At 42.3% G+C, this 25,690-nt stretch overlaps 1 protein-coding gene, 1 long non-coding RNA gene and 1 other non-coding gene across 5 annotated transcripts in view; 1 reads left to right on the forward strand and 2 right to left on the reverse strand.

Annotated features, from left to right (window-relative positions):
- LOC123728273 (N-acylneuraminate cytidylyltransferase) overlaps window positions 1–19,136 on the reverse strand; it is a 40,486-nt gene extending 21,350 nt beyond the window's left edge. The window contains exons 1-9 of one of the 3 annotated variants that reach the window (XM_045700148.1): window positions 18,611–19,136; window positions 17,535–17,677; window positions 16,833–16,988; window positions 16,201–16,334; window positions 11,381–11,475; window positions 10,485–10,656; window positions 6,104–6,269; window positions 3,598–3,815; window positions 2,475–3,557 (exon numbers count right to left, since the gene is read on the reverse strand). In XM_045700148.1, the coding sequence (XP_045556104.1) occupies window positions 3,601–3,815; window positions 6,104–6,269; window positions 10,485–10,656; window positions 11,381–11,475; window positions 16,201–16,334; window positions 16,833–16,988; window positions 17,535–17,677; window positions 18,611–18,831 (1,302 nt within the window). In that variant the 5' untranslated portion in view covers window positions 18,832–19,136 and the 3' untranslated portion in view covers window positions 2,475–3,557; window positions 3,598–3,600. Of the gene's footprint in view, window positions 1–2,474; window positions 3,816–6,103; window positions 6,270–10,484; window positions 10,657–11,380; window positions 11,476–16,200; window positions 16,335–16,832; window positions 16,989–17,534; window positions 17,678–18,610 lie in introns of those variants that run through there. The other 2 variants (XR_006760182.1, XM_045700147.1) reach the window with 2 other exon arrangements.
- A 641-nt stretch (window positions 19,137–19,777) lies between these two features.
- LOC123728274 (uncharacterized) lies at window positions 19,778–20,773 on the forward strand. Its single transcript, XR_006760183.1, has 2 exons — window positions 19,778–19,911; window positions 20,540–20,773. It is a non-coding gene; the product is annotated as an uncharacterized lncRNA (long non-coding RNA).
- Window positions 20,774–21,364: 591 nt separating this feature from the next.
- On the reverse strand, window positions 21,365–21,505 carry LOC123728333 (U4 spliceosomal RNA). Its single transcript, XR_006760219.1, has one exon. It is a non-coding gene; the product is annotated as a U4 spliceosomal RNA (small nuclear RNA).
- Between the last annotated feature and the right edge of the window lie 4,185 nt (window positions 21,506–25,690).

Consider the following 25,690-nt stretch of genomic DNA (forward strand, 5'->3'; position numbering starts at 1 on the left):
GTAGGCTCGTGCTCCTCACCCCTTCCATAGATCTACATGGTAATTATGACAACTTCCAGAGGATGTCCTCCAACCAATCAAAGCTTTTGCAGCATACTGACATGTTGTCCATCCAATCAAAAGATTAGAGAATGAACCTACTACTATGCATGATTCACTTGTCATCTACAAGTCTCTGCTAAATAAAGCCCCGCCTTATCTCAGCTCACTGGTCACCATAGCAGCACCCACCCGTAGCACGCGCTCCAGCAGGTATATCTCACTGGTCACCCCCAAAACCAATTCTTCCTTTGGCCGCCTTTTCTTGCAGTTCTCTGCTGCCAATGACTGGAACGAACTGCAAAATCACTGAAGCTGGAGACTCATATCTCCCTCACTAGCTTTAAGCACCAGCTGTCAGAGCAGCTCACAGATCACTGCTCCTGTAAATAGCCCATCCAACTACCTCATCCCCATACTGTATTTATTTATTTATCCTGCTCCTTTGCACCCCAGTATCTCTACCTGCACATTCATCTTCTGCACATCTACCATTCGTGTTTAATTGCTATATTGTAATTATTTTGCCACCATGGCCTTTGCCTTACCTCCCTTATCCTACCTCATTTGCACACACTGTATATAGACTTTTTCTACTGTATTATTGACTGCATGTTTGTTTATTCCATGTGTAACTCTGTGTTGTTGTATGTGTCGAACTGCTTTGCTTTATCTTGGCCAGGTCGCAGTTGTAAATGAGAACTTGTTCTCAACTTGCCTACCTGGTTAAATAAAAGTGAAATAAAAATAAAATAAAAACGTAGAAGCCTGGTGCGTTGGTGACATTGTTGGATAGATTGTGAATAGTGATAGCGCATATTATTCAATTCAAATGTGTTTTTTCAAACTACAGGACACAGAGGTCGATTATATATTGTTTACTTGGTTTTATAAAATTATTTTTCCGTTGAGTTAGTGCCATTTATTGAAATTTGCCCTGTTTACTTTAGAAGCAAGTAGCTAGCTAGCTACCTATAATACCAGCAAATATTCTTCATAACTAAACTAAGATAAACCACAGCCTGTCGTTTCCAATGGGAACAGATTAGTCATAGTGGGCAGAACAGGCAAGGAGGTGGGCAGAGCCAAGCATGAGCTAGCGAGTTCCTATTGGCCCGTCCTAACCACATCTGCATATTTCCGTTAGGGACCGCCTACTCTGTGAAATGCGCGTGTGCAATAACACAATTCGACTTTGCTCTTCTTCTAAACAAAGCGATTTTTAAAAACTTTGGCAAAGGCTAAAGTCTACAAAACCTAGTCCATTCTGTTCGTAACAGATTCTAGTTTTGGGAACATAAAACTGTATTAAGAAAATGTTTAATCGATGAGACATTTTTCAGAATGTAGGCCAAAATCCACCTCGTTCCATCTTCTCCCACTGCCCACCAGTGGGTTTCCTCTCACTACCATATTTGGTAGTGAGTTTAAACGCCAAGCTTTATATTTATACATCCAGTGAGCTTCATTGAGCTAGCAGAGGTAATTGCACTGTACGATGCTTTACTTGCTGAGCCATATGGACGTTTCTGTCTCCTCTGGGATGTCAATATCATTTCAGAATAATTTGATACGCTTCCATCGCATCAACCATTAAAATAGGTTAATACTCCACATTGTTTTGCATGGAAAATGGCTGAAACCACAAACTGTCACTCGCAGTTGTTAGATATCGTCAGGTATGTCGATGATCAGGACTTTATTCAGGAATGTTTCTTGGCCTACTTTGATGCGTCAAGTGGGCGAGACGCGCAGCCCGTGTTTCACGTTGTGAATTCTGAGATGTCCGAGTTTAACTTCATGGAGAAACTTGTTTCCCAAACCTATGATGGAGCTGCTGTAATGGAATGTATCTGCTATTTGTATTTACAGCCAAGTCCCCTCCTGTTCCCTGATTAAGAGGGGATGACCACTCCACCACCAGTGTCAACTCTTCTGATGAACTGAAGCCATGTTTCATATGCCCTCTCATCCACTTGGATGTTTCCTCTCCAAGCACTGAGTAGCCTTGTCACTTTTCTCACTAATGTATGTAACCAAATCAATAGTTCTGGGACAAATGCCAGCTCGCCACACATTTGCTGGCTGTCCTGATCTCTGCAACATGGATAGATGGAAATCGCCACACAATGCTATAAATGAAGATATCTTATACTGTATGATCACGTGTGTTGTTTTACCAGTATTTGGTTGGATCTTGCTACAACTGAGTGAACGCCTGAACAGGAATGCATGTGAGACTTCTTGATGGTTGTACGAGGTTAATGTTGTCATCTCGTTCTTTCCTCCAACTGAGGTTTGATGAGGCGCTAGACTGTCATCTGGTGGCAAGATGTATGTGAACCCCCCATCAGCTATAACTCCATACCACAATCTTGAAGGTGTAAGGCTAAAGTCATTTCTAGAATAGTTCAGATTAAAGCAGGGGAATAAGAAAGTGTTTCTTACGTTTATGATCATATATAATTTGACAAACAAATTGCAGGCAAAATACAAAAGTAAACACCCAAACCAACAAGAATCTCAGTGCAACTCCAAGTCAATGTCCTAATACTTTCCCCCCAAAATGCAGACAGAACATTAAAAAGTGGAGAGAAAAACAATCAATCTCAAGTAAATTAAAGGCCTCCTGTATTCTACTTCATTTAAAGTAAAGACATAGATTTTTGTCAACACAACCTGTAGCGATAAAACCCAAACTACCTTGATCTGACAACCTGAAAAACTAGCAATGGGCAGTTATTCAAACAGACATTAGTATTCAAATACTTGTTAGAGTATTAATTCAAATAAATCACAGGCCTATTTTAACAATGACAAGGCTTCATCTTATTGAATAAAATTATCTATGTGACATTTCTACACTCATGATATTTGGAATTTTTAATTTAATAAAACGTCACATAAATGTGAATATAGTTTAAAAAACACAACAGTATTAGCCTACACAGGTTTCACTTAACTTGCTGTTGTTGACACTACAGTCAGAGGCTCCATGTGTAGCAACATGAAGTGGGAGATCTCTAATCAATGAATTAAAAGTTGAATTAAAATGACAGAATTAAGTAAACTAAATGAGGAATAGGCTACAATGACAACCTTCAGTATAGGCTGTTTAATCTGAACAGGGTTGTTGTAGATCAGGACAGGCAGCGCAGCAAAATAGCCTCAACTAGCTAGCTAACATTTGGCTGTCTTAGCTAGCATCTTGGCATTGATTTGATGCAGTAAAGACATGCACTGCCATATTGGATGATAGATAACCTATAGCATTTACAAGTGTCTAACTAGCGTGAGTCAGTGGCTACTTTTTCTCTCCCTCCTTTGTCACACACCCCTGGTCCTTGTCCCCACAGTATCTCCCGAGTCATGCAGGCTGCGTAGCAAACAAGTGTCCACGTTTAAAACTATCTGGATATCCGAAAAAATGTCATGATATTATTTCTAATGCCCATCCCTACTTTAGAACACATTCTAGAGTTTAGAATGGATCTCTGTGACTTTAGAACACATTCTAGAGTTTAGAATGGATCTCTGTGACTTTAGAACACATTCTAGCATTTAGAATGTATTTCTGTGGATGCGGTCCTGTTCCATCTGAGACTTGGCCTTCTTCTTGAGCAGCAGGATGTGTTCAGAAAACTCCCTCACAGCCCCCAGGCCTGCAGCACTGTGGCAGGAGTATTTAGCAGCGTTGATCGCCACCACTGGGGCGTCCCGGGGTACTGCACTCAGCCCAGCCAGGTTCAGACAGTCAACATCTGGTGCATCATTACCTGTAGGAGGGAGAGATGGAAGGATGACATTTTTCTATTAAAGTGTCCATAAGGTGGTTCTTGAAGTATTCTTAGGATGATTAATTAGTATGTTGCAAAAACATAACAAAAACATGCAAAAATATGCAACATGCAAAAATAATAATAATATTTATTTTTATATACTTTCTGATTTTGGGCTTAGGGAAATCATAGAATTTGAATTACAGAAATCAACAACATTTTATTCAATTGAAATTGAATCCCAAGTTCTCCAGGTTTGACTGCTGGCACCTACTTTCTCACCTTAACCATAAATATTCAGTAACTGGCAGTGGCATGCATATTAACTCCGAACAATGTCAGTAGTTTTCTGCAGTGGTAGTCTAGTATAGACGCAGAGGGGAAATACAAATGATCACTTAACCAAAACTGGACTCTGAATAAAATATACAAAATAGTTTCCCCCCCGTTCCCCCTTAGTAATAGTAATAGAGGAGCTATTTAATCAGACAGTTTCCCCCCGTCGCTCCTTACTAATAGATACTCTATTTAATCAGACAGTTTCCCCCTGTCTCTCCTTACTAATAGATACTCTATTTAATCAGACAGTTTCTCCCTGTCTCTCCTTACTAATAGAGGAGCTATTTAATCAGACAGTTTCCCCCCGTCGCTCCTTACTAATAGATACTCTATTTAATCAGACAGTTTCCCCCTGTCTCTCCTTACTAATAGATACTCTATTTAATCAGACAGTTTCCCCCTGTCTCTCCTTACTAATAGATACTCTATTTAATCAGACAGTTTCTCCCTGTCTCTCCTTACTAATAGAGGAGCTATTTAATCAGACAGTTTCCCCCTGTCTCTCCTTACTAATAGATACTCTATTTAATCAGACAGTTTCCCCCTGTCTCTCCTTACTAATAGATACTCTATTTAATCAGACAGTAAGGAGAGACAGGGGGAAACTGTCTGATTAAATAGCTCCTCTATTAGTAAGGAGAGACAGGGGGAAACTAATAGAGGAGCTATTTAATCACAGTTTCCCCCTGTCTCTCCTTACTAATAGAGGAGCTATTTAAATCAGACAGTTTCTCCCTGTCTCTCCTTACTATTAGAGGAGCTATTTAATCAGACAGTTTCTCCCTGTCTCTCCTTACTAATAGATACTCTATTTAATCAGACAGTTTCTCCCTGTCTCTCCTTACTAATAGATACTCTATTTAATCAGACAGTTTCCCCCTGTCTCTCCTTACTAATAGATACTCTATTTAATCAGACATTTTCCCCCTGTCTCTCCTTACTAATAGAGGAGCTATTTAATCAGACAGTTTCCCCCTGTCTCTCCTTACTAATAGAGGAGCTATTTAATCAGACAGTTTCCCCCTGTCTCTCCTTACTAATAGACACTCTATTTAATCAGACAGTTTCCCCCTGTCTCCCCTTACTAATAGAGGAGCTATTTAATCAGACAGTTTCCCCCTGTCTCTCCTTACTAATAGATACTCTATTTAATCAGACAGTTTCTCCCTGTCTCTCCTTACTAATAGATACTCTATATAATCAGACAGTTTCTCTCTGTCTCTCCTTACTAATAGATACTCTATTTAATCAGACAGTTTCCCCCTGTCTCTCCTTACTAATAGATACTCTATATAATCAGACAGTTTCTCCCTGTCTCCCCTTACTAATAGATACTCTATTTAATCAGACAGTTTCTCCCTGTCTCTCCTTACTAATAGAGGAGCTATTTAATCAGACAAGTTATTTATGAGTGAAGAACTTACAATCACTTCCTGGCAAGAGAGAACAGAGGGATGAGAGGAGAAAGATGAAGGGTTGAGAAGATGGAGAGAGAGATAAGGAGGAGTGAAACACAGAATGAGGAGGTACTGTTCCATAACAGGGTATATATAGTATGGTCACCATGCCAATCACAATCAGGTTCAACGTGCAGGTTCAAACTTCACTGTTGACATTTACTCTCTGATAGTTTCATTGATACGTGGTTATCAAACACCGCTGCTACGGTCACATTCCTGGGAGATATCGAGCCTATTCTACCTTTCCATCTCAGAAGGGCTCCAAATAAAAATCTTCATACGTTTTGATTGACATGAATGCACAAGTATTACTCAAAATAGAATGTTAAGAACCTTGAGATTCCACTATATTTCAAACTGTGCTATACAACTAACTAGTAGTAGTAGTAGTAGAAGTAGTAGTAGTAGTAGTAGTAGCAGCAGTAATAGTAGTCGTAGTAGTAGTAGCAGTAGTAAATTGTTAATTGAAAAGAACAGTGAGTTTACCCATATAGGCGACCTCCTTCCAGTCCAGATCCTTGTCGTCCATCATGGCTTTGACCTCACCCTGGATGTCCTTGCCCAGCTGCCTGACCTCGCAGCCTGTCCTCTGGGACAGCTTGTCAGCCAGGGCCTTGGTCACAGGGTCCTCACTGGATGAGATCAGGATCACCTGGAGGAAAGACAATAAATACATTTTTCATACTGAGACAAGCTGTTCTGGGATGGCCTGGTTACACATCCACCATAGTTTGGGATGGCCTGGTTACACATCCACCATAGTTTCTGGAACCGTGTTGGAAAGGACAGTGAGAGAAGAAAACAGCCGAGCCAGCACAGCACGGTTCAGGTGAATAATGTGTATAAGGATGTCATTTGAGATGTGTTCTTAGAGGGTCTGATGAAACTCAAACTAATAAAGTCACATGACGGAGTAAATAGTATCCTGTGTGTGTTTAATGGGTGGTGGTTTCAGTGATAAACTATGGCCTAAATCTAGGAGCAGACGGTGAGAAACATCCTGTTCTGTTAAGAGCTTAGCAAAGCAAGCCTAACTGGTTTTACCTAACTTCATGTATCTTTAATACTGCCACAAAGCCAGACAAGGTTTTACCTAACTTCATGCATCTTTAATACTGCCACAAAGCCAGACCTGGGACACCGGGTAGCCTAGCATCCCTACGGTGAAGCATGGTGGTAGCAGTATCATGCCATGGGGGATGTTTCTCAGCGACAGGAAGACTAGTCAGGATCGAGAGAAAGATGAACGGAGAAACGTACAGAGATCCTTGATGAAAACCTGCTCCGGAGCGCTCAGGAACTCAGACTGGGGCAAAGGTTCACTTTCCAACAGGACAACAGCCCTAAGCACACAGCCAAGACAATGCAGGAGTGGCTTCGGGACAAGTCTCTGAATGTCCTTGAGTGGCCCAGCCAGAGCCCGGATTTGAACCCGATCTAACATCTCTGGAGAGACCTGAAAATAGCTGTGCAGCAACGCTCCCCATCTAACCTGACAGAGCTTGAGAGGATCTGCAGAGAAGAATGGGAGCGCTTTAGCGTCATACCCAAGAAGACTTGAGGCTGTAATCGCAGCCAAATGTGCTTCAACAAAGTACTGAGTAAATTTTAGAATAAGTCTGTGCATGACTAGGCTGCTCAACCAGTATCATACATGACTAGGCTGCTCAACCAGCATCATACATGACTAGGCTGCTCAACCAGCATCATACAGTGCCTTGCGAAAGTATTCGGCCCCCTTGAACTTTGACCTTTTGCCACATTTCAGGCTTCAAACATAAAGATTTAAAACTGTAATTTTTTGTGAAGAATCAACAGCAAGTGGGACACAATTATGAAGTGGAACGAAATTTATTGGATATTTCAAACTTTTTTAACAAATAAAAAACTGAAAAATTGGCCGTGCAAAATTATTCAGCCCCCTTACGTTAACACTTTGTAGCGCCACCTTTTGCTGCGATTACAGCTGTAAGTCGCTTGGGGTATGTCTATCAGTTTTGCACATCGAGAGACTGAAATTTTTGCCCATTCCTCCTTGCAAAACAGCTCGAGCTCAGATGGAGAGCGTTTGTGAACAGCAGTTTTCAGTTCTTTCCACAGATTCTCGATTGGATTCAGGTCTGGACTTTGACTTGGCCATTGTAACACCTGGATATGTTTATTTGTGAACCATTCCATTGTAGATTTTGCTTTATGTTTTGGATCATTGTCTTGTTGGAAGACAAATCTCCGTCCCAGTCTCAGGTCTTTTGCAGACTCCATCAGGTTTTCTTCCAGAATGGTCTTGTATTTGGCTCCATCTTCCCATCAATTTTAACCATCTACCCTGCCCCTGCTGAAGAAAAGCAGGCCCAAACCATGATGCTGCCACCACCATGTTTGACAGTGGGGATGGTGTGTTCAGGGTGATTACATTTACATTTTAGTCATTTAGCAGACGCTCTTATCCAGAGCGACTTACAAATTGGTGCATTCACCTTATGATATCCAGTGGAACAGCCACTTTACAATAGTGCATCTAAATCTTTTAAGGGGGGGTTAGAAGGATTACTTTATCCTATCCCAGGTATTCCTTGAAGAGGTGGGGTTTCAGGTGTCTCCGGAAGGTGGTGATTGACTCCGCTGTCCTGGCGTCGTGAGGGAGCTTGTTCCACCATTGGGGTGCCAGAGCAGCGAACAGTTTTGACTGGGCTGAGCGGGAACTGTGCTTCCTCAGAGGTAGGGAGGCGAGCAGGCCAGAGGTGGATGAACGGAGTGCCCTTGTTTGGGTGTAGGGCCTGATCAGAGCCTGAAGGTACGGAGGTGCCGTTCCCCTCACAGCTCCGTAGGCAAGCACCATGGTCTTGTAGCGGATGCGAGCTTCGACTGGAAGCCAGTGGAGAGAGCGGAGGAGCGGGGTGACGTGAGAGAACTTGGGAAGGTTGAACACCAGACGGGCTGCGGCGTTCTGGATGAGTTGTAGGGGTTTAATGGCACAGGCAGGGAGCCCAGCCAACAGCGAGTTGCAGTAATCCAGACGGGAGATGACAAGTGCCTGGATTAGGACCTGCGCCGCTTCCTGTGTGAGGCAGGGTCGTACTCTGCGAATGTTGTAGAGCATGAACCTACAGGATCGGGTCACCGCCTTGATGTTGGTGGAGAACGACAGGGTGTTGTGTTGCTTTGCATTGTTGCATTGTTGCATTGTTGCCAAAAAGTTAGATTTTGGTTTCATCTGACCAGAGCACCTTCTTCCACATGTTTGGTGTGTCTCCCAGGTGGCCAGTGGCAAACTTTAAACGACACTTTTTATGGATATCTTTAAGAAATGGTTTTCTTCTTGCCACTCTTCCATAAAGGCCAGATTTGTGCAGTATACGACTGATTGTTGTCCTATGGACAGAGTCTCCCACCTCAGCTGTAGATCTCTGCAGTTCATCCAGAGTGATCATGGGCCTCTTGGTTGCATCTCTGATCAGTCTTCTCCTTGTATGAGCTGAAAGTTTAGAGGGACGGCCGGGTCTTCGTAGATTTGCAGTGGTCTGATACTCCTTCCATTTCAATATTATCGCTTGCACAGTGCTCGTTGGGATGTTTAAAGCTTGGGAAATCTTTTTGTATCCAAATCCGGCTTTAAACTTCTCCACAACAGTATCTCGGACCTGCCTGGTGTGTTCCTTGTTCTTCATGATGCTCTCTGCGCTTTAAACGGACCTCTGAGACTATCACAGAGCAGGTGCATTTATACGGAGACTTGATTACACACAGGTGGATTCTATTTATCATCATTAGTCATTTAGGTCAACATTGGATCATTCAGAGATCCTCACTGAACTTCTGGAGAGAGTTTGCTGCACTGAAAGTAAAGGGGCTGAATAATTTTGCACACCCAATTTTTCAGTTTTTTATTTGTTAAAAAAAGTTTGAAATATCCAATACATTTCGTTCCACTTCATGATTGTGTCCCACTTGTTGTTGATTCTTCACAAAAAATTACAGTTTTATATCTTTGTTTGAAGCCTGAAATGTGGCAAAAGGTCAAAGTTCAAGGGGGCCGAATACTTTCGCAAGGCACTGTACATGACTAGGCTGCTCAACCAGCATCATACAAGACTAGGCTGCTCAACCAGCATCATACATGACTAGGCTGCTCAACCAGCATCATACATGACTAGGCTGCTCAACCAGCATCATACATGACTAGGCTGCTCAACCAGCATCATACATGACTAGGCTGCTCAACCAGCATCATACATGACTAGGCTGCTCAACCAGCATCATACATGACTAGGCTGCTCAACCAGAATCATACATGACTAGGCTGCTCAACCGGTATCATACATGACTAGGCTGCTCAACCGGTATCATACATGACTAGGCTGCTCAACCGGTATCATACATGACTAGGCTGCTCAACCGGTATCATACATGACTAGGCTGCTCAACCAGTATCATACATGACTAGGCTGCTCAACCAGTGAGCTAGGGACTACCACCTCTCTTACCCTTAGAACTGACAGTTTTACAAAATATATGCATTTTAAAGTTGTTGTTTTTTCATTGTGCATAGTGCATTTATGTGAAATGTGTCAAACAATTCAGCATCGGTTGCCATTGATATTTTGTAATGTCGAATTTATGAAATAAACCATTCAAATGTTGTGTGATCATATGTGATCTTTTAAAAAATACAATGAATGAATCACCAGTATTCATCACATTATCTTTGTATCTCTACTCCCTCTCTCTGCAGTGTGTTTGTTCTGTATGTACAGTATCTGTACCTCCACTCCCTCTCTCTGCAGTGTGTTTGTTCTGTATGTACAGTATCTGTACCTCCACTCCCTCTCTCTGCAGTGTGTTTGTTCTGTATGTACAGTATCTGTACCTCCACTCCCTCTCTCTGCAGCATGCGGATACCCATAGTATCTCTGGTGTTGACTGAGACCATCTCCTCTCCAGAGACAGAGATGAGGACGCGGCCGTCAGTCAGACAGCCTGAGACTTTACACAGCAGCAGACGCACCACCTCAGGCTTGTCCAGACCAAAGTAACCAAACCTGGAGAGAAACAACACACACAGGGAAATACACCTCAGGCTTGTCCAGACCAAAGTAACCAAACCTGGAGAGGTACAACACACACAGGGAAATACATCTCAGGCTTGTCCAGACCAAAGTAACCAAACCTGGAGAGAAACAACACACACAGGGAAATACATCTCAGGCTTGTCCAGACCAAAGTAACCAAACCTGGAGAGGTACAACACACACAGGGAAATACATCTCAGGCTTGTCCAGACCAAAGTAACCAAACCTGGAGAGAAACAACACACACAGGGAAATACATCTCAGGCTTGTCCAGACCAAAGTAACCAAACCTGGAGAGAAACAACACACACAGGGAAATACATCTCAGGCTTGTCCAGACCAAAGTAACCAAACCTGGAGAGGTACAACACACACAGGGAAATACACCTCAGGCTTGTCCAGACCAAAGTAACCAAACCTGGAGAGAAACAACACACACAGGGAAATACACCTCAGGCTTGTCCAGACCAAAGTAACCAAACCTGGAGAGAAACAACACACAGGGAAATACATTTGGACATCCACTCCTCTGTGTTACAGCATTGTTCATTGTGTTGCTTTACCACAAAATCTAATTATATTTCAAGTGCATGCAAATAAACAGACAGACAGAGACAGACAGACAGACAGAGACAGACAGAGACAGACAGACAGAGAGAGAGATTGAAACTCCAGGTCAGTAATTTCAGACTACCTCAGTACTCTCTGTTCTGCCACGGGCCAGTCGATATCCACATCAATATCCACACTGTACTCTGGCAGCATCTCATAATAAGCCCACTTCCCCCCCTGAGAAAGACAACAACACAAAGGGCATTTCTATTAGCATTTAAAACAACACCAGTTGACAATAGAATATCTAGTAGTATCACAGATCAGTCCATCTCTCAGTGTGTATGTTGTTTCTAGTCAGGCTCAGATCCACTGAATGAATAAACGTTATTGATCCCCTGAGGGCAATAAGCTTCGTCACCACCAGAAGCAGAGTAAACATCTGGGCCTGTATCTAGGATCAGGTCCTCCCTGTCCATATCATCTTAGTCATTGTGATCGTGTTAGAAGTGGATATTTGTTCATATCATAGTCACTACTGCATACAGAGTGATATTGTTGGGGAATGTTACTAATAAACTAATGAAGAGGAATTTCTCTTTCTCACACACACATATCCAAGAGGATGAAGTTTGGATGGACTAGACACACACACACACACACACTACAGGCTCTCCTATGCTGAACATGCAAAAATAAATGGAGTAACTATTGACTGTGACCTGTGACCAACTAAAAACCAGGCTGATGAGGCCTTAAGAACCGATCCTTGTTTAAACTTTAATAACAGCAGAATACTGAAAACACAGTGGCAAAAGCAACATGTTCACCGAGACAGAACAGCTAATTGGCTGAAATGGGCAGACTGCAATATAAACGTGATGACCAATGACTGAAATGCAATTCGCTTACAGAGAATGTATCCCTTCACATATACTTCCAGAGCCTACAGACTGGTGTTGAAGATCATTCAGAATGCTCTATTGTTCCTCATCAAGCAGCTGCAAAGTAGTTTGGGTCTTATTCCACAAACCCCATGGTTTACCCTGCCTACTATCAGACCCGTTTCTATAATAATACAATTGTATAATTTTCTAGATATGATTCATCTTCTCCTGTATGTACAAACGTCACTTATATTTTGCATGCAGCCTACCCACAGTGTATATTAACCAATCAAGTGGCAGTCTTGTGAGACAATTAACCTGTTGGGTCTAGGGGGCAGCATTTGCACGTCTGGATAAAAAAAATGTACCCGATTTAATCTGGTTACTAATCCTACCCAGTAACTAGAATATGCATATACTTATTATATATGGATAGAAAACACTCTAAAGTTTCTAAAACTGTTTGAATGGTGTCTGTGAGTATAACAGAACTCATTTGGCAGGCAAAACCCTGAGACATTTTCTGACAGGAAGTGGATACCTGATGTGTTGTATTGACTTTAAACCTATCCCATTGAAAAACACAGGGGTTTAGGAATATTTTGGCACTTCCTATTGCTTCCACTAGATGTCACCAGCCTTTACAAAGTGTTTTGAGTCTTCTGGAGGGAGATCTGACCGAACAAGAGCCATGGAACGATGATGTCCCATTAGACACCTGGCGCGCGAGTTCATGTTGGGTACCCTCGTTCCAATACGTTATAAAAGAGTATGCATTCGTCCACCTTGAATATTATTCATGTTCTGGTTAAAAAAGGCCCTAATGATTTATGCTATACAACGTTTGACATGTTTGAACGAACGGAAATATATTTTTTCCCCTCGTTCATGACGAGAAGTCCGGCTGGCTTACATCATGTGCTAACGAGACGGAGATTTTTGGACATAAATGATGAGCTTTTTTGAACAAAACTACATTCGTTATGGACCTGTGATACCTGGAAGTGACATCTGATGAAGAGAATCAAAGGTAATGGATTATTTACATAGTATTTTAGATCTCCCCAACATGACGTCTAGTCTGTATCGCAACGCGTATTTTTCTGGGCGCAGTGCTCAGATTATTGCAAAGTGTGATTTCCCAGTAAGGGTATTTTTAAATCTGGCAAGTTGATTGAGTTCAAGAGATGTAAATCTATAATTCTTTAAATGACAATATAATATTTTACCAATGTTTTCTAATTTTAATTATTTAATTTGTGACGCTGACTTGACTGCCGGTTATTGGAGGGAAACGATTTCCTCAACATCAATGCCATAGTAAAACGCTGTTTTTGGATATAAATATGAACTTGATAGAACTAAAAATGCATGCATTGTCTAACATAATGTCCTAGGAGTGTCATCTGATGGAGATTGTAAAAGGTTAGTGCATCATTTTAGCTGGTTTTATGGTTTTGGTGACCCTGTCTTTGACTTGACAAAACATTACACACAACTCTTGTAAATGTACTGTCCTAACATACTCTAAATGTATGCTTTCGCCGTAAAACCTTTTTGAAATCGTAAAACGTGGTTAGATTAAGGAGATGTTTATCTTTCAAATGGTGTAAAATAGTTGTATTTTTGAAAAATTTGAATTTTGACATTTATTTGGATTCAAATTTGCCGCTCTTGAAATGCACCTGCTGTTGATGGAGTGCACCACGGGTGGCACGCTAGCGTCCCACCTAGCCCCAAGAGGTTAAAGGAGGAAGGCTCCTGTGGTCCTCTGTAGCTCAGTTGGTAGAGCATGGCGCTGTACGGCAGGGTAGTGGGTTCTACTCCTGTGGTCCTCTGTAGCTCAGCTGGTAGAGCATGGCGCTGTACGGCAGGGTAGTGGGTTCTACTCCTGTGGTCCTCTGTAGCTCAGTTGGTAGAGCATGGCGCTGTACGGCAGGGTAGTGGGTTCTACTCCTGTGGTCCTCTGTAGCTCAGCTGGTAGAGCATGGCGCTGTACGGCAGGGTAGTGGGTTCTACTCCTGTGGTCCTCTGTAGCTCAGTTGGTAGAGCATGGTGCTGTACGGCAGGGTAGTGGGTTCTACTCCTGTGGTCCTCTGTAGCTCAGTTGGTAGAGCATGGTGCTGTACGGCAGGGTAGTGGGTTCTACTCCTGTGGTCCTCTGTAGCTCAGTTGGTAGAGCATGGCGCTGTACGGCAGGGTAGTGGGTTCTACTCCTGTGGTCCTCTGTAGCTCAGCTGGTAGAGCATGGCGCTGTACGGCAGGGTAGTGGGTTCTACTCCTGTGGTCCTCTGTAGCTCAGCTGGTAGAGCATGGCGCTGTACGGCAGGGTAGTGGGTTCTACCCCTGTGGTCCTCTGTAGCTCAGCTGGTAGAGCATGGTGCTGTACGGCAGGGTAGTGGGTTCTACTCCTGTGGTCCTCTGTAGCTCAGCTGGTAGAACATGGTGCTGTACGGCAGGGTAGTGGGTTCTACTCCTGTGGTCCTCTGTAGCTCAGTTGGTAGAGCATGGCGCTGTACGGCAGGGTAGTGGGTTCTACTCCTGTGGTCCTCTGTAGCTCAGTTGGTAGAGCACGGTGCTGTACGGCAGGGTAGTGGGTTCTACTCCTGTGGTCCTCTGTAGCTCAGTTGGTAGAGCACGGCGCTGTACGGCAGGGTAGTGGGTTCTACTCCTGTGGTCCTCTGTAGCTCAGTTGGTAGAGCATGGCGCTGTACGGCAGGGTAGTGGGTTCTACTCCTGTGGTCCTCTGTAGCTCAGCTGGTAGAGCATGGCGCTGTACGGCAGGGTAGTGGGTTCTACTCCTGTGGTCCTCTGTAGCTCAGTTGGTAGAGCATGGCGCTGTACGGCAGGGTAGTGGGTTCTACTCCTGTGGTCCTCTGTAGCTCAGTTGGTAGAGCATGGCGCTGTACGGCAGGGTAGTGGGTTCTACTCCTGTGGTCCTCTGTAGCTCAGTTGGTAGAGCATGGCGCTGTACGGCAGGGTAGTGGGTTCTACTCCTGTGGTCCTCTGTAGCTCAGTTGGTAGAGCATGGTGCTGTACAGCAGGGTAGTGGGTTCTACTCCTGTGGTCCTCTGTAGCTCAGTTGGTAGAGCACGGTGCTGTACGGCAGGGACTAGTGGGTTCTACTCCTGTGGTCCTCTGTAGCTCAGTTGGTAGAGCACGGTGCTGTACGGCAGGGTAGTGGGTTCTACTCCTGTGGTCCTCTGTAGCTCAGTTGGTAGAGCACGGTGCTGTACGGCAGGGTAGTGGGTTCTACTCCTGTGGTCCTCTGTAGCTCAGTTGGTAGAGCATGGCGCTGTACGGCAGGGTAGTGGGTTCTACTCCTGTGGTCCTCTGTAGCTCAGTTGGTAGAGCATGGCGCTGTACGGCAGGGTAGTGGGTTCTACTCCTGTGGTCCTCTGTAGCTCAGTTGGTAGAGCATGGCGCTGTACGGCAGGGTAGTGGGTTCTACTCCTGTGGTCCTCTGTAGCTCAGTTGGTAGAGCATGGTGCTGTACGGCAGGGTAGTGGGTTCTACTCCTGTGGTCCTCTGTAGCTCAGTTGGTAGAGCATGGTGCTGTACGGCAGGGTAGTGGGTTCTACTCCTGTGGTCCTCTGTAGCGCAGTTGGTAGAGCATGGCGCTGTACGGCAGGGTAGTGGGTTCTACTCCTGTGGTCCTCTGTAGCTCAGTTGGTAGAGCATGGTGCTGTACGGCAGGGTAGTAGGTTCTACTCCTGTGGTCCTCTGTAGCTCAGCTGGTAGAGCATGGCGCTGTACGGCAGGGTAGTGGGTTCTACTCCTGGGACCACCCATACGTATAATGTATGCACACATGACTTAAGTCGCTTTGGATAAAAATGGCATATCTGCTAAACAACATATGTTATTATATTCAATTAACAGGTTTATAATTCTCTCATTATCATCCCCGTGTGTATTGTCCTGCGTACATCATGGTACTAAAGAAGTTGAAGTGAAGTTCAGATGGTCTCCTCACTATTCTTTCAATCGAAAAGGGAAAACTGATCCTAGACCAGCAGTCCTTCCTGAGACGCTTTGTGAATATGGTTCCCTTTATGGGCATGGTGACAGTTACCTGCAGAACACCTTCCTCTATAAGGGCTCTGGTGGAGAAATAGAATGACCCGTTCTCACACAGCTCTCCATCCCAGTCCTGTCTCCGGGGCCTGTTGGATGGATCCAGGTTGAGAGGCTGGGTGGCTACACTACCTGGAGAGGAGAGAGAACATAATCATTATGAGTTGATAGGAAATAGTCTGGTTTCTAATATAACCTGGTCAGGAGAAAAACTCACTTGTTTAATCACACCCCCACCTCTCTATTGTGATACAGTCACGTGGTCAGGAAAAACTCCTGACCCTACTTCAAATCAAATGTTATTGGTCACATACACACGGTGAGCAGATGTTAATGTTAGTGTAGTGAAATGCTTGTGCCTCTAGTTCCGACAGTGCAGTAATATCTAACAAGTAATCTAACAATTCCACAAAAACTACCTAATACACACAACTCTAAAGGGATGGAATTATAAAGTAGCCTAGGGGTGTTTTTCCCCCACAGAGATTAAGCCTAATCCTGAACTACAAATCATTTTCTATGGAGATTCTCCATTGACCTTGCTTTTTAATCCAGCATTAGGGTTAATCTGTATCCGGGAAACCGTGCCTAAGTGTAAGGTCCTAAACATAACACATGGCTATCCTGTACCTCCTTTCTTCACCTCCTGCCAGCGGAAGTGGTGTCGTCGGACCACAGAGAAGACGGACGTGAAGCCCTGCTTGGTGATCGTCTCCAGGGCCTCCTTCAGGTGGAAGGGGTGCAGGCAGGGAGACGTGGCCTGGATGTGACAGATCACATCCACCTCTGGAGGAGGACAACACACAGCAGACTATGAGATACCAGAAGAGTATGAGAAACAGTAGGAGATTTGAATAGTCTTGTATATGCTGCCACTGTTGTCAATTGAAGCTATGGAGTGGTCCCACTTTATTGGGATAATCCCAAATGTTGCCTCATAGATCACAATGAATAAGACTACATGGACAGGGGGGGACCTGATCCCAGATCAGCATTCCTACTCTGAGATGCTTGATACATACTGTCCCAGAGCCTTAGTCAAGCTAGTGGCTAAACGAGGTCTGTACATATACATTAATGGCTGACATCTATAACAAAGCGCTGCCAAACAGTCATTACAAAGACAGGGTTCCGTCACAATAAATTATAACCAACATTGACACTGTTGCCACAGAGAATCTTCCTCACGCCTCCCTCCTTGTCTCCTAACAGCACATTGGAGCAGAAGATCTGAGCTTCCTCCACTCAGATCTCCTCCTCTAATGTATTTTGAGGAGGCAAGGAGAGAGGACATGAGGAATCAAGGAAATACACTTGACGTTCACCCCCTACCTGGGTTTAATCGGACGAATTCCTGGATGGTGTCGAGAGAGCTGGAGGAGTCTTTGGACACCTCTGGGCTCCTGCGGTGAACCTGAGCTCCCCATGCCTTCGCTACCTTCTCAATGTCATCATGGTCAGTTGATACCCACACACTGGGAGAAAGAACGGAAGAAGTTGATTCCTCAGGCTTTGTAACAAGTAGGCTACATCAGTGCAATCCAGTCTTGTGTGGCCAAGCCCAAAACAGGGGGTTCATTCAGAGACAGTACACTAACTTTCAAATAACAATATTATCCATGCACCCAAAACAAGAATGTCAACATGCTTTCCCACAATTAAAAATATTACAGTTTACTATAGAATACTACAGTACTTACTATAGAATTCTGTAATAAACTGTAGTATACTATACATTGTAGTATCCCTTGATCATGTGTAGTACTTAGTAGAGAATGCTGTAGTATACCGTTTAATACTATAGTAAATACTACAGTAGTACCTGGAGAGAAAAAAACACTAGTAAATGCAACGGTAATGTCTGCAAAACACTACCCTTTTTAACTATAGTAAATACTACAGCAATTTGCATTTACCCTGCCCATTCACCTCTTCCATATCCCAATTTGTGTCACCCATAAGTGAGAAACCTACATGCTAAGTATAGCCCATGTTCTGTGTTCCCTACAGTTAGAAAAGGGCAGAAGTGCTGACCTATCCGTTCACACCCCAGTCCTATCTACCTACAGGTTATGGAAAATTAAGTATTTTAGTATTTCTCTAGTAAGGAGAGAAAGCCACCACTTCTATGTCAAAGATTTTAAAACAGAAACACTATAGTAAATACTACAGACTGCAAAAACACTACATGAATTACTATAGTATATACTAGTTATTTTACTACAATATATACTATAGTTAACTGTAAATAATACACTACAGTGAATACTATGGTATTAATATCATAGTATACTAGTATTTTTTTATGTGGGTTGTATGTAGCTAGCCTACCAAGCTTCTATCAAAGCAACTCCGTATAACAGTAGTTCGATTAAAAGACATTTGACTATTAGATTGAACTGAATTACCTGTCAAACTGTTTGGAGTCCACTGCAGCTCTCAGAACCCATCCAATGAGGGGGACACCGGCTAACATTTTGATATTCTTCAGGGGGATCCCCTTACTGCCTCCCCTCGCGAGGATCAGGGCTGCGATGTGTCTCTTCTCACCGCTGTGTTTGATAACCTTTGCTTTTCTGTCTCTCACATCTTCGATGCTCGATCGCGTACGTTTTTTAGCAGCAGCCATTGTAAAGGGTCACTCAGTAGCCGAGTGGGAGGATAAGAAGACGTGGCGGTATCACTGTAACTTAGCTAGCTAACTAACTAGTAGCGTTAACGGTAGCTATGTGTAGCAGTCGGCTGATGAATCTAGCTAGCTACTTCTTGTATTCCAACTCACTGTAGCTAGCTAGGTATTTAGGTTACAATATATACTACTGATTACACTGTGTGAAGGACGGCCTATTAATCCTACAAATATTACATTTATACACAGAAAAAGTGGCGTATTATGATATTTCATTGTAGCTACGAAATCAGAAAGAACGCCAAAATAGAATTGTACCGTAATGATCGAGGTCAATGCGTAAAAAACTATGATGGCTATCAATATTATCGACACGACAATACCTAAGGTGCAAAATGGTAGAAGCATGTCCAATGTCTATCTTCTCAATCATAGAACCCCAGGTTTCAATATTGCACAAAATAATGTAAATGTACTCATCATAGACAATTTAATTGCGCTAGCCAACCAAACAGTAGTACTTACGGTAAAACATTTACTACTTCTAGATGGAACGACAACTGTGCAGTGCGCGTGTGCAATAACTCAGTTCCCCCTTGCCCTCATAAACAACACCATTTTTAGAAACGTTTGCAAAGGGTAAAAGTCTACTACTTTACTGATTTATAGTTTTGGACACATAAAAATGTATGGCGATAAGATGATACTTCTGATACCGGGAGCTCGGAGTCATGCATCGAAATCGTTAAGCAGTGTGCCGATATTGTATCGCTTTATCGGAAACACGTTATCAATGACCTCCAAATATGTGTTTTGTCTAGTAACCACCTGATTGGTTTGGTATTCGTTTCGGTAGAATAGGAAAAGGCTTATTTTGACCAGCAGGTGCCACTAGTGTACACTGTTGACCTCGTGTAATTAACCTATTTTCGACACAATTGTATGGAAATGCTCAATGCTTCAGGAAGCTTCGTTTCCCCATCACTAGCTTCATTGATTAGTAAATGTGCAGAATTTCGGCAAAAATCCATCTACACCCACTGCAGGGCACTGGGCTTCCTCACATCACCATATTTGATGGTGAGTGGAAACGCCAAACGCTTCACATTACATTTTATACATCCGGTGAAATATCTGGTTCATTATTCTACAGTGTTTTAATCTACCACTGTAGAATACATTCAAAAAACTTTCAAGTACTACTTAAGTAGTTTTGGGGGGTCTGTACTTTACTATTTATATTTTTGGCTACTTTTACTTTACTACATTCCATAAGAAAATATTTTACTTTTACTCCATATATATTCCTTGACACCCAAAAGTACTTACATTTTGAACGCTTAATGTAGTAGAGTGATGTTGTTCCCCTAGATTATGCACCAAGTTACACACAAGGACAGTTCAAGTAGACCAGGTCAAGAGGGGATGTTAATAAGTTAATAACAATAATAATAATTCAATGTGTTTCTTTATTTAATTACAGCAGCATAGTTAATGTTATTTTTCGGTGTACAAAATTTTTTGATATCTATATTGTAAATACACCTAATTGTAAAAGTTTGTATATTTTGGTTTGGTCCATCGCGGGTTATCCGTACTTACGTACCCTTCTATTGTTCTCTTTTGCCGGACCTTCAACTAGCAAGGTGCCCGAGAGCTGTGACTGCACCGAGGGCTAACATATTGTGTGTTGTCTCTTCGTGTGCAGGTCGAATAAAAATGATTCAACCATCAGAATTCCAGTTGTGGCAGTGTCCTAAATAAAAGTACACAACGCAGAACGAACCACGCTACATTAGCAGGACAGGAAAATGGTCAAATTCACGTGCTTATCAAGAGAAAATCCCTGCGGACTCCCTAAACACACATGCTTCATTTGTAAAATATGTCTGAGCGTTGGGAGTGTGCACCTGGCTTTCCGTAAATAAAAAAAATGGCGCTATCTGGTTTGCTTAATGTAAGTAATTTGAAATGATTTGTAGTTGTACTTTTGATAAAGTATATTTTAGCAAATTACATTATTTTTTTTAAAACCAAATACTTTTACTGAAGTTGTATTTTAGTGGGCGACTTTCATTTTACTTGAGTCTTTTTCTATTGGGGTATCTTTACTTATACTCAAGTATGACAATTGGGTACTTTTCTTTTTCCTGCTTTCACTCAGTAGTATAAACATAAAACCAACTGCCGGTAAACAGCGGGAATAAAAACAGACAATATGATCAATGGGAAACCAGACCAGTTTGAACTAGTTCCAAAGTCGGAGACAGAGTTCGATAATGGACAAACTGTCTACAAACTCGCACGCCCACTAGATACAAATCACTCTGATGTATGTAGCATAACTGGGAAGCTAGACCTAGACGCTGCATGTAATTCAAACGTTCAATTCGTATTTTCATGGTGCAAAGATAACACAAATCTCATATTACAAATACACACTTATTAGTACATCTGCAAATGACGGCACATTCAATAAACTCGAGAGATGACCGCTACTGCATAACTTCCTTAATTTGAACAGGCAAATCAGTCTCCTTAGAGACCGTCAAAAATTGCCAATGCCGACTATATTTCAAGTCGTCACGGCGGGGTATTGGGTAAAGTTTTCAACTAGCAATAATCGCGCCTCGGATAGACCTCATAGGCTACGATACTGCCACTGCGCAAAGCTGATTCAAAACTTGAAAAAGGCAAGGTAGCTACCACAGAAGATACAATTCACGGAGACGGTTCATAATAACGTCACGGTACATTGTGGTGCTAATTTGTGTGCTATAGTAATATATTATGATTGAAATGTGTTCAAAACGTTTCGATAAACCGAGGTGTGCATAGTTTGTATTTTAAAAATAAAAATGTAGCTATATCACACCGCAAGGCATGATGGGATGTGAAACAAACCATTCTCATGGGGTCGTGCTTTTCAGATCCTTAGAACGTCCCTGCCCCATTAAAGTTGAAATTTAAACGGGTTACGGTAAGCGAATGGGGTTAATGTTAGGGTTAGACGTTTAAGGTAGGGACGTCCCAAGGATTGCGGATAGAACTAACCAATTGTTATGTAAATGTTGGATTGCACTGATCTGATCTGCAGGCAGTTTCCCGTCCGGACGGATCCTAACAAGGTGTGGACATGTTTAGAACAGTCGTAGAGAATTGTACGATGGCAATATCAGATATCAGTACGATGGCAACAGTACGATGGCAATATTCCAACTTTTGAATATTTGCAGTCAGAGATTGGTGCTATTATTCCATTGGAATATTTTACATTTCTACACAGTCTTACTACACTTACCAATATCTGGACCGGGGAACTGTATGGACCAGGGAGATGTTTCACTTTGCACCACCAGATGGAGGCATTTGCCTTGAATGTTCATTAGGCAGTAGGCCCACTGTTGTAAAATCTGCCAGTTCAACCGTCCATCCATGTCTGTTGTCGGGAGATGACGTGGTACCTGGCCACTAGGGGCAACAGTGAGCACTGTTACCTTCACGTGGGTTTTAGTTTTGCTAGGGCGTTGCTAGGGCGTTGTGGGCGGGGATGGCAGAGGGGCTTAAGCATCTTTCTCTGATTCCAAAGGTTGTAAATTGTTTTTTTTATATTTTTGTTTTAAGCCTATTCCAAACTTTAACCATTCAGAGTTCATGTCTAAGCTTAAGAATTTGGAGTTAATGCCTAAACTTAACCTTAAACACTTTGAAATGTGACGTTTGGAACAACTTAGAAATGTGACGTTGTAGAAACATGGACGTCTAATTCTGACAGTGAGACTGTGAGCTGGTTGAGAGAAATAACTACAGTCTAATACAGTTGGCATTTGGTGGTAAAGACACAAGGACACTGTTGTATATGAAGATAATTCATTAAGAACCATGTAAAGTGTAGTACTAATAGCTACCAAGGGTTTTCTCTGCCTATTATTTTGTTGAGATAACTTGGGAATAGTCTTCAGGGTCCCATCTTTACTAGTTAGCTAGCTAGGCTAACTTAAACCTCAAATTGGCATACAAACCTAGCTAGCTAGCTATTTAGCAGCATAGGTAAGAAAACATGTTAGTTAATAAAGATAAATGCATTAAAGCTGCAATATGTAACTTTTTGGGTGACCCAACCAAATTCAGATAGAAATGTGAGTTATAGATATATCATTGAAAGCAAGTCTAAGAAGGGGTAGATCTGTTCTATGTGCACTATTTCTATGCTACGCGTGCCTACGTTTCGTTTGCCGTCTTTTACTTTGTTTTGTACAGCAGCTTCAAACAGCTGAAAATACAATATTTTGGGTTATGGAAAATATATTTCACAGCGGTTTAGATGGTAAAATGATTTTCTACACTATACTTGCTTGTTTTGTCACATAAACTGAAATTAGGCAAACTAGTAGAATTTTGGCAACCAGGAAATGGCAGAGCAATTTCTATACTGAACAAAAATATGAACGCAACATGTAAAGTTGGCCAAAATCTCATATCCCGATATAGGTAATTTCATATCCAGATAACGATACATATCCCGATATAGCACATTTTCTGTAAATTCAGTTAATAAATAGTTTATATAAAATGACCACATGTAAAGGCCTATTTCTTATTACATTTTAAATTATACTCAACAAATAAAATGTACTGACTCATATTTGATTATTTCTCCTTTTGTTTAGAACCTTTGTGCAAATGTTCAATTAAGCATGTAACAAAATATAAAATATTAATGTATAAAATCTAAAAAGGTAAATAGAAAACACTTCAACTGTAGTTGCAAATAGGGCTGGGCGATATGACGATATATATATTGTGTGACGATAGAAAAACGTCTATCGTTTCATGTTATGCTCTATCGTTTATTTCGTTGTGTCGCAAATCACTCTTTACGCCAATATTTTGTCAATTGGACAACGCTTTGCGAAATTTGCAACACAAACAAACATGGAGGAGAGTGAACGTGACCCAGAGCACGGAGACAAGGAGCTCGTACCTAAAAGAGGGGCTACTTCTGTCACATGGATGTGGTTTGGGTATGAAAAGTCTGACACGGACCAGAAAACCGTCCTCTGCAAAATATGCCGCAGGCCGGTCCCAACAACAGGCTCAAACACCACTAACCTATTTTACCACCTACGCAACAGTCATGTGAAACAGTACGGAGAGAGTCTACGGATCAGACCCCAAAAAGTACAGTCGAGTGCTCAAAACAAACCCCCGACTCAGACGTTGCAAGTGGCTTTTGTCCGCGCCACACCATATGGCAAAGAATCACGAAGATGGAAGGAGATAACAGGTGCCGTTACAACTTACATCTGCAAAGACATGGCCCCAATTTACACGGTCGAGAAACTGCATTTTATTGATGGCAATTTAAATACACAGACACCGTGATGAGATCCTGCGGCCCATTGCCGTACCATTTATCCGCCGCCATCACCTCAAGTTTCAGCCTGATAATGCACGGCCCCATGTCGCAAGGATCTGTACACAATTCCTGGAAGCTGAAAATGTCCCAGTTCTTCCATGGCCTGCATACTCACCAGACATGTCACCCATTGAGCATGTTTGGAATGCTCTGGGTCGATGTGTACGACAGCGCACACATCGATTACAGTTCCCGTCAATATCAAGCAACTTCACACGGCGGGACAACATTCCACAGACCACAATCAACAGCCTGATCAACTCTATGCGAAGGAGATGTGTTGCGCTGCATGAGCAAATAGTGGTCACACCAGATACTGACTGATCCACATCCCTACATCCCAACAGATGCATATCTGTATTCCCAGTCATATGAAATCCATAGAATAGGGCCGAATGAATTTATTTTCATTGACTGATTTCCTTAGATGAACTGTAACTCAGTAAAATCTTTGATATTGTTGCATGTTGCATTTATATTTTTGTTCAGCTTACATAGTGCATCTTTAAAATAAAGTAATTCCGTTGAACACGTTACACATTATTCTTGCAGCCCTCAGGTGTAGCCTTTATTGCCTTAGGGCTTGCCTGGAAACCAGAAATTAGTGTTTGAATCAGAAAAGTTACCTCTACGTCTTACATTTCTGCCAGACCCAGAATTCAATGTCGGGTTTCCAGATTTTTCTCTAGGCTTCGGCCTACTTCATTTTGGCGCGCACTCTTCTAGTCGCTGTCTGGCTAGCTAACACTAGCTAGCTGATGTTACGAAACTGAATAAAGCATTTTTTATATATATTTGCGCAATACTCACCTGGAATCGGATGGGGCTTCTCAATTCACGTTTTAAATTATGATATATTGCAGGTTTTATATGTATACCAAACATTGCATATTTAGCATGCATCACTCCAATCACTGCAAAGTCAAGTGTTGTTGTAGAATGTCCCCCATAGACAGTAAAGAAAGCGAGATATCCTACTCCCTAATTATTTCTGCTCCAGCATCTTTGTCTCCACCCACAACAAGCATGGAGTTCTGTACATCAGTTTCTAAACCTGTCTGCAACAAGTCACAACTTTGTTGTACGTGCTCGACCGATTGTGTTTCCACTAGTTACCACAGTCACAAAGTCAAAATTGGCTATATCGTAAAAATTCCTTAAAGCAAAAATGAGCTTAATTTAATGAACCTAATTTAAGGCAAGGCATAAGGTTAGTTATAAAATCAGCATTTAAGAAGCGAAATTGTAGAAAGGCAGGGTTTATGACTTTATGGCTGTGGTAACAATTGACGACCGCTCGATTGATAATGCGATGACGCAACCAAAAAAACAGCTACACGTATCTTTTTTAAAATATTTAACCTGTGAAACAAATTATTCTTTGATAACTTGATTGTCACTTTTTTTATATTTCATCAAGAGGCCAATTGCTTGTGAACA

Source organism: Salmo salar, chromosome ssa17 (genome assembly GCF_905237065.1).
Source record: "Salmo salar chromosome ssa17, Ssal_v3.1, whole genome shotgun sequence".
In the NCBI taxonomy this organism is placed as follows: Eukaryota; Metazoa; Chordata; class Actinopteri; order Salmoniformes; family Salmonidae; genus Salmo; species Salmo salar.